The sequence below is a fragment of the Pan troglodytes genome, chromosome 13, assembly GCF_028858775.2.
Source record: "Pan troglodytes isolate AG18354 chromosome 13, NHGRI_mPanTro3-v2.0_pri, whole genome shotgun sequence".
In the NCBI taxonomy this organism is placed as follows: domain Eukaryota; kingdom Metazoa; phylum Chordata; class Mammalia; order Primates; family Hominidae; genus Pan; species Pan troglodytes.
The window spans coordinates 20,225,494-20,238,154 of NC_072411.2; the positions used below are offsets into that span (position 1 = coordinate 20,225,494).

The 12,661-nt window shown below is 41.9% G+C and overlaps 1 protein-coding gene across 17 annotated transcripts in view; it reads left to right on the plus strand.

The window, feature by feature from the left end:
• Positions 1–2,090: 2,090 nt before the first annotated feature.
• CFAP221 (cilia and flagella associated protein 221) overlaps positions 2,091–12,661 on the plus strand; it is a 112,568-nt gene continuing 101,997 nt past the window's right edge. For 6 of the 17 annotated variants that reach the window (XR_010149697.1, XR_010149696.1, XR_010149698.1 and 3 more), the window contains exons 1-3: positions 2,315–2,432; positions 4,027–4,212; positions 7,027–7,127. Coding sequence is in view for 6 of the 17 variants with exons in the window: in XM_001156763.6 (XP_001156763.3) it covers positions 4,074–4,212; positions 7,027–7,127 (240 nt within the window). In the remaining 11 variants the exon portion in view is untranslated. Of the gene's footprint in view, positions 2,702–4,026; positions 4,213–7,026; positions 7,128–12,661 lie in introns of all 17 variants that reach the window. The other 11 variants (XR_010149699.1, XM_016949591.4, XM_054678897.2 and 8 more) reach the window with 6 other exon arrangements.

Here is a 12,661-nt window from a genome sequence, read left to right on the forward strand (position 1 = left end):
AATTTATAAAATTTTTTGTAGAGATGAGGTTTCACTATGTTGCCCTGCCTCCTCTCAAACTCCTGGGCTCAAGTGATCCTCCCACCTCAGTATCCCAAAGTGCTGGGGATTACAGGCATGAGCCACCATGCCTGGCCTGGCCTAGATTAATCAAGGTCTACTGTTAGAATTGGGGACTGGGGAGAAACTTCAGGAAAGCTGTGGTTCCATTAGAAAGAAAGTGGAAGGAGGCAACCAGCAGTGTCCACTACACTATAAAATTCAAATGGGTTTACTGCTTATATAGAGACCTATGGGTTATCCATATATCTAATAGGAACTTTGGTGATTTTTCTTAAAAAAGTTAAGTACCAATTAAAAAGTGTTACCCAATATCCATTAAAAAGCATATGGAGTCTAAGGCAGAAAAATTGCTTGAGGCCAGGATTTCAAACCAAGCCTTGGTAACACAGCAAGACCCCCACCCCTACAAAAAATTAAAAATAAAGAAGTATATGAAAACAAATATCTCATGATTTGTGCTGGATGGAGAGGTCTGGGACGGTGGGAAGCATAGTACCTGTTCTGAAATCTACAGCTTTGTACCAACAAAACAGAAAGAACTAAAGCAACCTACTCTATAAATAAATGAATTGTTACACCCCCTTGGCCAACAGTTACTGAGTAATCAATATGGACAAAGAACTGTGTCAAGGTGGCCGGGCGCCGTGGCTCATGCCTGTAATCCCAGCACTTTGGGAACCGAGGCCGGTGGATCACCTGAGGTCAGGAGTTTGAGACCAGCCTGGCCAACAAGGCGAAACCCCGTCTCTACTAAAAATGCAAACAATTAGCTGGTCGTGGTGGCAGGCGCCTATAATCCCAGCTACTCGGGAGGCTGAGGCAAGAGAGTCTCTTGAACCCGGGAGGCAGAGGTTGCAGTGAGCCAAGATTGGGCCATTGCATTCCAGCCTGGGCAACAAGGCAAAACTCTGTCTCAAGAAAAAAAAAAAAAAAAAAAAAACTGTGTCAAGGGCTTTGGGAGATCCTAAGACAAGGTACAGTTCCCTCCCCCAAGAATTCTGCAGTTTAAGTCACAGACATGAATCATGTTGGGTGCAATATAAAGATAGTGGAACAAAGGGTTATGGAAGCCCAGAGGAGGAAAAGGGTCTTTCCGGACTGGTGGGTTAGAAGGAGGGTGGGGAGGAGAGGAGACCTTATCTACAGCTAGCCTTGAAAGATGGGGAGATTTTTAGTAAGTAATAATGGTAGGGGACAGAGAGGAATTGGAGAATGGGAAGATGGAAAAAAATGAACATTTCCCATTGGGAAAGAGCAGGGAGGGAATATACGCATCCAGCACAAGTGGCAATGTAGGCAAGACAGGTACCCTCACTGGACTCTTACTATAGCCTCTCGTCAACATGAAGCCATAAGTAACATCAAGCAAGTATCAAAGCCACACAAGGAGGGAGTGAGACAAGGACAGTTCCTGGGAAAAGAGAAGCTTGAGCTGTCTTTGAAAAAAAATAATATTCATGGATGAGCAGGGTGGAATGGACAGGGCAGGAGGTCAGAGGAGCGGGCACGGTTTCATGTTTACAACACCTAAATATCAGTATCAAGGACAGAAACAGTTTCTTCAATGAATAAATTGCAACAACTAACAAAGAGATGAAAGAGGAATCTGTTGATGAAAACAGACCTAAAAGACACATCAATCTATTCCAATTTGCAAATTGTATTTGAATTCTGATTCAAACTCTAAAAATAAATATGACATGAGATAATTTGAAGATGTTAATAAATTATAATTTTTAAGTTATTGTGGTTTTTTTTAAGAATCCTTATCTTTTGGAGGTATATTTTGAAATATTTATGGATGAAATATCTGGGATTTTCTTCAAAATAATACAAGGAGTCAGGGAAAGATACGGATGAAACAGGATTGGCTAGGATTTGATCATCGTTGCAGCTGGGTGTTGAAGATCTATTTTACCCTTCGGTCTGCCTTTGTGTATGTTTGAAATTTACCGTAACAGAAAATGTAAAACAAACTACAAGAAAGTGGGCGTCATGAGTGATGCCTGTCAGGTGAAGCCCCGCCCACTGACTCGGGCGGCTCCGCCCCGTCCGTCTTCTCTCCCGCGCTCCGCTCTTGAAGGGTTCCAGTGTGTGGTGTTTCCAACTTTCTCATGTCCCCTCGGGAATCCATTCGTATCCCATGCCATAAGTCGCGCTGTCTATTCTTGACCAGGCCCGGCAAACTGCTCCGAGCTCCCAGGAATCACCCGCCGCCTCCGGTCGTGGCCCGCAGCAGCCCGGCTCCCCCGCCCTGGGGCGTTTGGTCGCGCCCGGCCGCCAGCCCTGGGAGCGCGTCCGTGTCGTCATGGCGACGCTCCGAGCGGGCGCCGGCGCCGGCCGAATCCGGCCCGGGAACCACCTCCAGGGTGAGCGGCCAGGGACCTGGGGCCCGGGTGGCCCAGGGTCGGCCGCTGGGGCGCCGCAGCCTAGCTGCTGAGGCGACCGAGCCCCGGGTGGTGTCCAGCCGCAAGTCGGCCGCGGCTTGGGTCCGAGTAGAGTCGGGCCCAGAGGGTGACATGAGGATGGTGGGGGGAGCGGTGCGCGGGCCTGGGGCGACCCTGACCCTTAGCAGGTGTGGAATGAAAGGTCGCGGAGGGGAGGAGGCGCTTGGCCGGGGTGAGAGGGCCTGCCCGGGGTGAGTGAGAGGGCCTGCCCGGTAGAGAATGGGGCGAGGGAACGAGGGTGCGGCGGTGAGACCCGGAGCCAGGCCTACCGGGGCGGTGGGCGAGCCGGCGTGTGGGCGGCGTGGAGACCGCCTGGCTCCTGGGCCTGCCTGAAGCACTGGGGATGTGAGGCTCCGGGAGGAGACGGGCTGCAGGCTGATCCTAGGGCTGGCGTTGAAGGGCAGGAGGGAAGGGAAGCAGGTGAGGAGGGGGCCATGCAGCCTTCAGCGATGCTATGAGAGGTGGTGCGAGGGGAGGGGAGAAGAGGGGAGGGGAGGGGGAGAACTTCTTTCTGAAAGTTATTGTAGCGCCTCCCTTCATAGATTCACTGAGTGTCGCTTGATGTTGTCCGTCTCAGGAGTCCGAAGCTATGGGTCTTCTCCAGAAAAAACAAAACCGAAAAAACACACAAAGATCCACACTAATTAACATTCCATTTCAGAGGCTTCACCGACCAGCCCCATGGCCTGCGCAAGGGCCCCAAGTTAAGAGGTTTAGTTGTGCAATGTATAAGGGAATGTGAGATTTGTAAAATGTTGTTACAGGGTTATAAATTATTAACACCAAATGAGTAATAGAAGCAGTGATTGCTAAAGAATGTTAAAGTGTGTTGGGATCACTGTGAACTTCATGAAGAAAGTGGAACTTAAAATGAGTGTGTTAAGGGAAGGCAAATCGGACACAGGGTTCGACATGAATCAAGATCCACAGAGCTGGAATACCCCCATGTCTGGCACCTGGCTGGCCGTAGGTTTCACCACCTCCTCATCACCCCCTCCTCATCACCCTGTTAGCAGAGGGATGGAGGAGGGTGACTCTGAAATGCCAGTGTCCTGTAAACAGTGCCTCCAAATGTTAAAGGCTTCCATAGTCAAATACTCTAAGAAACTCATTTGGAGAAATCTCTGAAAGAAGAGTCTTATTTGGAAGTCTTATTTAACTGTTTACATCAATACTTTCCAAACTTGTTTGACTGAGAGCCTTTATTTTTCCCTTCTCGGGCCCCTGCAATGAGCTCAAGAAGCATCTCAGAAGTACATTTCAGGAAGAGCTCCTGGGGAGAATCAAGGACCACAGAAGGGTTTGGAGCAATGGCATGACATTGGGTTGCGATGGGTTATGTAAGAAGATTAATGGGACAGCCATGTGTGGGAATGGAGTGGCCCGCAGAGAGGAGAGCCAGGGAGGGCATGAACCACAGTAAACCACACAGAGACGAGGTACATTTATCAAAGAAAGAGAAAAAAATGCACGTGGTTTCTCATGGATGATTATACTGCTGCTCTTTCCTCCCCAGGACATGACCTTTGGCTCTAAAAAGAAGACTCCATTTTTCATGATAAAATGGCAGCGGTGAAAACCCCCAGCAGAGGACTAAAGAATGCTAAAGAACCCTTTAATAATGCATCACCCCATCTCTTGAAGAACCTAGTGGAGGAACCGAAAAAAAGAAAAGAAGTACCTAATCACCTCCTAGAATCAAGTAAGTGGCTAGAAGACAGATTTGCTTTACAGCTCACATCTTCCCAGGCGAGCCAAAGTCCAGAGAGCATAATGGGACTTTTAGTGCTGATTTATCTATATCATTTTATAGGCTTATACTAATTTTTATTACTAAGAACAGTAGTTCTATTTAGATCCATCTGCTTAACTGATAGGTTTTTGTGGGGTATGTAAATTAATCAAGTTCTGTTGCTTCTACTTCTTCTAATGTCTTTCCTATCTGCTCCCCTTATCTTGTTTCTCATGTTCAGCGGGCCGCTGGGACTCCTCCCCCACCACATTCTCCTCCTGTCAGTTTGCTTTCTAAAATCCTGGCTGGCTTTTATCCCTAATCTGCTCAAACTCCCAACAGTCCCCCTTGCATACAGAATAAAGTCACAATTCCTTTGCTTGGCCCCCTTCACTGTCTGATCTGAACCTGTCCACCCAGCACCATCCCCATCGCCATGCCCCACTCATTTCCAGCTCTGGCTACGTGAGGTTCCCTCCTGTCCTTCAGACCACAGGCATTTTAGACCTTTTTGCCTTTTCATGTACATATCCTGTGTCTGGAAAGCCTGGGAAATCCTATAGCTATTATGGAAAAGGATAATCATTTTGCCTACATTTTTCCCATTCAATCCACACAACAATACATCATGAGGTAGGATCTATTTACGTTTTACTCTTGGAGAAGGTGAAACTCAAAGAGACCACATTATTTCCCCAACATGGCACACCTGGTAAGTGGAGAGCTGGTGTTCAGCCACCAGAGCCCTGGGTCTAGCTGTTAACGTGCTTGGTTACCCACCACTCATCTTTTAAAGCCCATCTCAAATGTGAGGACATAATACTGTACTTGGATATGCTTCTTTTGTCACTGTAGAACTTGTCAAGTGAAAATTGATATACTTGACCATTTCTGGGCATTAGAAGAAAAATGCCAGTTTTATATCTACTTCGTGGATCTAAAATAAAATCTTTCAACATTAAAAAAATCATAGAATAGGCCAGGTGCGGTGGCTCACTCCTATAATCCCAGCACTTTGGGAGGCCAAGGCGGTTGGATCATTTGAGGTCAGGAGTTTGAGACCAGCCTGAACAACATGGTGAAACCCCAACTCTACTAAAATACAAAAATTAGCTGTGTGTGGTGGCAGGCGCCTGTAATCTCAGCTACTTGGGAGGCTGAGGCAGGACAATCACTTGAACCCAGGAGGCAGAGGTTGCAGTGAGCCAAGATGGCGCCACTGCACTCCAGTCTGGGCAACAGAGCGAGACTCCCTCCCTCTCAAAAAAAGATAATCAATCAATAAAAATAAATATAAATAAATTTAAAAATTACGGAATATGGTAATTTCAGTGCTTAAAAATGACCAAATAATAACCTACAGAGATCGTCAGTTCCCCTACCACACCAGCCTTAACCCACTGTAGCTGTTCAGTTTGGCCCAAGTGGATGACAGTGACAGCTCACCTGGTGAGAAGAAAAAAACATCAAATGTTTCACACCCACTTCAGATGTATCCTAGAATTATGATGATCAAAGGGATGGGGTGAAGGTGTCTGTGCCTCATAAGATTTGGATGCAGTCAAAGTCAAATGTTATTATTTGTAAGAAGGTGGGCAGTACATTCATGAGGAAGGCAGATTACTGGTTGGAATCAGACAGACCTGGGGTTGATTTGTTTGTTTGTTTGTTTTTTGTTTTTTTGAGACAGTGTTGTTCTGTTGTCCAGGCTGGAGAGCAGTGGTACAATCACAGCTCACTGCAGCCTCAATCTTCTGGGCTCAAGTGATCCTTGCACCTCAGCCTCCCATGTAGCTGGGATCACAAGCGCACACTACCACACCCAGCTAATTTTAAAATTTTTTGCAGAGACATGGTCTCACTGTGTTGCCCAGGCTGGTCTCTAACTCCTGGGCTCAAGCGATCCTCCTGTCTCAGCCTCCCAAAATGCTGGGATTACAGGTGTGAGCCAACATGCCTACCTTTTATTTTTGATTACCAGCTGTGGGCAAGTTTCTTAACCTTGCTAAGTCTTACCTCCTTCATCTGTAAAGTAGAAATAATACCTACCTCAAAGGGCTGGAGTGAGGATTATAAACAAATGTATGCATAGCACTGCCTGGCACAAAGCACTTACACAGAGTGGGTTCTCAGCACCTTCTCCACACATCTGCTCCTGCCTAAATAAAGAGCTGGGAAAATTTTCGTAGACCTGGACACTTTTGTGAGCTCAGCCGTTTAAAAGGGACATTCACATGACACCAAAAGCAGTTTGAGACTTACTGTTCCAAGTGATAACTTTTCAGAGCTTTAAGTTTTAATATTACTCTACATCACATTGTAATTCTAATCAGAGGAAATCAAATAATAAAAGTTAAATACATAGTAATAAAATTAAGTGTGCGGTGTTTGGATACTTTGAGCTGGGTATTCATTATGTAATAAGTAATCTCAGTGCTAGGCAGAGCAAAGACAGGCCATGTGCTCTTTATGAGCTGGTGATTTATGACAAAGATGTGTACAAAATGTGTGAAGAGCAAATTCTTTTACTAGGTAACAGACAATCTACCTGACTTTGTATTGTAATGATAGTATCTCCCAAGTGATGTTTAAAAATAGAGAGGGAGAAGGAGTTCAGTTTATTTAGAACAGGTAATTAATCTTGTTGACAGCTGGATCCAATGTCTGCAATTTTCATATGCTTAAAATGCCCTAAATTAAAGAAAGCTATGTTAATAAGGATCAACTTTAATTTAATATTTTCTTTGATGTCTCATGATGTGCTTATCTACATTGTTTTTATAGAGGTTTATGCAAAACTTGTGAATAATAAGGTCATACAGGCAAGACCTGGCATAATACATTTTGGAGGCTATCAAGTAGAAAAACAACACCAACAGATTCTGGTAGGTACTTTTTAAATGGGATAATTAATCATCATAATGAAGTGACAAAAATGTTCTGAATTTATATTATTCACTTATCTAAAGCACAGCATAATCAGCCGTAGTGCAAGAGTAAATTGGGCCAGAAAGGTAGTTCTATGATGAGAAACTTTAAGGTTGCATCAATGTCTTGGACAAGTTACTTTCCTTTTGCCAAAGGCTCCCCTTGCACTCTTTCCAGATAGGTGTCATTGCTGAGTGACTCACAGGGGCCAGGTGCTGTGCTTCATGATTTACATGATTTAATTTAATCCTTATGCTAGCTCTGTGGAGGCTGCATTATTCCTCTCATTATATATATAGATGAGGAAACAGAGACTCCAAAAGGTTAAATAATTTATTCAAGGACATAGAGCTGCTAAGTGTCAGAGGCAGAATTTGGCTCCTGGGCTGCCTTTCTCCAGATCACTCTTGCTCCAGGCCTGTAGCACCAGGAAGAGGGGTGTCCCTTTCCTACGAAGCTCCAGCCAGGGCTTCCTTTTACCTGCTTGGGTCAGATGCCCATGCCAAATCAGTCACTCTGGCCAGAGAGAATCTGTCTAGGTCCAGGGAGGCAGGGGTCAGCCCCACTGAACAGGCTCCTGAAGAGACAGCTGAAGGGCTGGACTGCAAAGGAGCCAAAGCCTATAGCAACTGCTGTTTAGCACAGAGCCACACTGAGGCCCAACCCTTGCTGGGTCCCCTTCATTGACCTGGATGTTGACTAGGGTGGGCTCTGCCTTACTTCAGCATCCCACCTAAGCATCCTGTGTGTAAATGGACCTGAACAACTTCAGTGACTTCACCATGATCCCCTAGTCATGCCTGGCAGAACTTCTCAGAACTACTCCAGTTCGGCCCTAGATCCAGGCCAAACTGGCCCCATGTGTTGTTGGGGAGGGGCGGAGGTGGGCTCTTTGCACATGCGCCCTCTGAGACTCTGCCTTTGTGTGTGATGTCCCTCCTGTGGCCCTGTCTGCAGCCACCACAAGACTACTTTTAGATGTACGCATTCTTAGAAGCCGTATCTTAAGGTAGATTATTTTAAGAAAGTTCTATCACGTTCGATTGTTTAGAGTGAGGCAAAACACTGGAGGAAACTGACAAATAGTAAAGGTATCGGGAAGGAAATTTCCGTCAGGAAGACCCCAAAGAACAGAGGAGAACACAGTTTCCATGAATCCTTATACAATGAAGTGAGTAGCGAGAATAGATGAGGAGGGGAACCTGTTAGGTGCCAAGTATTTCCTCTTAGGAAAAGGATTAGGATTTGAAACTCTTATTAGGAACTTCACCCATCAACCTCCAAGGTCACATTTCTTACAACACAGCATCAAAGACCAAAGTTAATGATTCACTTTGAAGCCTACTGTTCCTGGTTATAAGGTTTGCTGTCTATGCTGTGGTAGGATAGATCTAAAATAATTATGATTCATAATTACTAATTGTTTATAAATGAAATATATGCCAAAGGCTAAGATAAAATTTTATTACTTGCTCCTTATGCTTTCTTTCTTTTCTTACTGCTTTATTGAGTGATCATTTATTACCATAAATTTACCCATTTACAGTACGTATACAATTCAATAATTTTTAGTGTATTCTCAGAGTTGTGCAACCATTGCCACAATCTAAGTTGAGAACATTTTTATCACTTGAAGAAGAAACCCCACACCCACTTTCAGTCACTCCTTATCCCGTATTCCCATCCCACTCCCACCCTAGGAAATCACTCATCCAGTTTCTGTCTATAGATTTGCCTCTTCCTGGACATTTCATATGAACGCAATCATACAATACCTGGTCTCTTGTGACTGACTTCTTTTACTTAGCATAGTGTTTTCCAGGCTTATCCAAGTCATAGCATGTAGCAGTACTTTATCCCCTTTTATGGCTGAACAGCATTCCATTGTGTGGATAGATCACATTTGGTTTATCCACTTATCAGCTGATGGATGTTGGATTGTTTCCACATTGGGGCTATCATGAATGATGCTGCTATGAACATTCATGGGCTTGCTTTTGTGGACATATTTACCATTCCCTTGGAGATATACATAGGAGGAGCATTATTGGGTTATATGGTTTGTTAGCTTCCTGTGGCTGCCATACCACAAATTTAGGGTATTAAAGAAACAACTAACAAAGTCATAAAGACTTACTCCTGTGTTTTCTTCTAAGAGTTTTATAGTTTTAGCTTTCATATTTAGACCTATAGTTTATTTTGAGTTAATTTTTATGTATTATGTGAGGTAGGGGTTCAACTTCAATCTTTTGCATGTTCTACCATTATTTGTTGAAAGGACTATTCTTTCCCCATTGAATGGTCTTGGCCCTCTTGCTGAAAATCAATTTACTGTAAATGTAAGAGTTTATTTCTGAACCCCCGGTTCTACTCCATTGACCTGTATGCCTACACTGATGGAAGTACCACCCTTAATTACTGTAGCTTGTGGTAAATTTTGAAATCAGGAAGTGCGAGTCCTCCAGTTTTGTTCTTTTTCAAGACCATGTTGGCTATTCTGGGTTCCTTGCAATTCCAAATGAATTTTAGGATCAGCTTTTCAATTTCTGCAAGAATACTTTTGGGTTTTTGATGGGAATTGCATTGAATCTGTAGATCAATTTGGGGAATATTGCAACCTTAAGAATATTAAGTCACAATTCTTTTTTATAATAAATGTCTCGTAACTTTTGTCACTAGCCCTAGGATATTTTCCACCTGTGTGGGTTCGGAAGAGGAGGGCTCACCTTCCTTAAAATAGACTTTCCTCAGAATTACATAGTTATAATTAGCTTGCTAAGGGTCCTGTAGTTTCAAGAAATATTTACATTTTTTAAATGATGGCAACTATTAGAGTTAATAATGAACTGGTAAGTTAAAAGTTGCTATACCAAAAAAATTAACAACATAACACTTTTGGGTCACAACATAGCTTTTTAAAACTGGCTTTTTTTTTTTTTTTTTTTTTTTGCTTAGTATAATGTTAGTGATTCCAATAATGTTACTAAACTTAAAAATATTTCAGCCTCCTCATAATTTTAATCATATTATTGTACACTTTACTATTTATTTCTTTCATAAGAAAGAAATAGAAATATTTCTTTCTTTCATAAGAAAGAAATAGAAATATTTCTATTTCTTTCATAAGAAAGAAATAGAAATATTTCTTTCTTTCATAAGAAATAGAAATATTTCTTTCTTTCATAAGAAATAGAAATATTTTTCTTTAATAAGAAATAGAAATATTTCTTTAATAAGAAATAAATAGAAATATTTCTTTCTTTAATAAGAAATAAATAGAAATATTTCTTTCTTTAATAAGAAATAAATAGAAATATTTCTTTCTTTAATAAGAAATAAATAGAAATATTTCTTTCTTTAATAAGAAATAAATAGAAATATTTCTTTCTTTAATAAGAAATAAATAGAAATATTTCTTTCTTTAATAAGAAATAAATAGAAATATTTCTTTCTTTAATAAGAAATAAATAGAAATATTTCTTTTTTAATAAGAAATAAATAGAAATATTTCTTTTTTAATAAGAAATAAATAGAAATATTTCTTTAATAAGAAATAAATAGAAATATTTCTTTCTTTAATAAGAAATAAATAAATAGATAAGAAACAGCATATTATTTTGTTATCTCTAACGAAGTTGTACTCTCTGGTTGATGTTACCTTGTTTCTAATAGAGTTAAGGATTTTCTTCTGTTTAATTTCACCCACAGTTGGTGAGAGTCCCCATTACATGACAAACAAAGTGTTGAAGCATTATGGGAAATGCTAAGATAAATAAAATCAAGGAGTTTTCCAAGTAGCAGAAAGTGTTTCAAAACCACCAAATAACTCAAACATGAGACCAGGCAAGCAAGGTGGCATGAGGAAGTCCAAAGAAAATGTTCTGTGGAGAAAAGGCACCGTTTCACCTCTGTAAGAGGGTGTTGGAGGCGTGTGGAGGAGAGGCCATTGGGGGTAGCCCAAAAGCCAAGTAGGAAGTGGGGAGAAGGGATTCGGGGCCCAGAGAAAGACATGCAGGGGCTTGAGTTGAGCCAACAAACGGCGTATTTGGAGGCTGGTTTGCCTGGATGGTAGGGCTTTGGAGCGGGTAATGGAGAAGGTGGGACATGTGGGTTGGGACAAGAATATCAACGTAAGGAATGTGCATGTGATTCAGAAAGCAGCAGGAAGTTAAGGAAGTATTTTTGAGCAGGGTTATGATGCATTTGAGGAAGATCAACCTAGTGGAATTTTAGAGGATAATGTGGTTCTCCACCTTTTCTTTCATTAGCATCCCTTAGGGAGACATGAATGAGGGAAACTAAATACTAAGGAATAAGATTTTGTCAGGTAGGATTGAGCTTTGGAAGGTTGTAGCCATCACAATGTCTAAGATTCCTTTGTCCTCCCAAGAATCAGTTTTCACTTCCTTCCCTTGTGGGTAATTTCACCCCCACTGAGAATTCGTGGGGAGCAAGGGAGTATGGTTTAGTTATTGAAAAAGATATGAAGCCTCAGCTCGGCGTCATTCTGCTGCAGAATGGAGACCATGTCTGTCTTTCATATTGCTGCTTCCCCAGCACCTTGTGCAGTGCCTGACATGCAGAAGGCACCCAACAAGCCCTTGTGAGTGAAGGATGTGGAACTCACTTTATTGTAAGAGTTGTGAGGTTATTAGAAGAGTGGCAGAGGCTCATTAATTCCAAGTAAATACAATGTAAAGTCTAGGTGGTCATACTGCTTCGATCAGACATTAAATCAAACAAATAGATAAAAGTAAAGTGATTTCATCTTAATAACATTCTCGGAAATCTTGGGAGAGCCAGCCCCCTGTTTCCACGGCAAAGTGAAGCGGAAGCTTAAGGCAGTTACCTTGAAATTCTTGCCAAACAAGGTGGAAAATCTAACAACTGCTTTTATCTTGGTTTTACTACAGCAAACTATGCAAATTGCCCAAGAATGGAATGACTGAATGTGTATTTAAAACCACAAATAAATTGTTCATTAACATTTCAGATCAATCCAGATCTGGCTAAAGGATCTGAAACATTTTGCTTGCATTCATGTTGAAATCAGTGTTTCAATTTACTTTAAAATTTGAAATAATGGTCCCTGGTTTTCTCAAAACCAAGACCCCTTAAATTTGTTTTTACCTTTGTGGAGTGATTTGGTCCTGGAAATTATTAAGTAAATAATCCATCAATTTTCCTTTAAGACAACCAGTGTTGCTATTGCCAGCCCAAAACAAAATTGTTAGCCTAAAAAGTCTTATCTTAAATAAATGAACAGTTTCTTCGGGCTTTGTCAAATAATATTTGTTTTTACATCAGTTTACATTAGAGACCTATTCTATTACAGCCTTAGAGACCCTGAAGATCTTGCATCTCAAAATCAGGGCCATGAATCGCATTGGCTTCTCAGTGTGTGGGGATGGGGGAATTGAAGCCACAGTATAAACATAGTACGTCTTTCTAGAGCATCAATTTTACTCTTACATTTTGGAGAAATGCAATA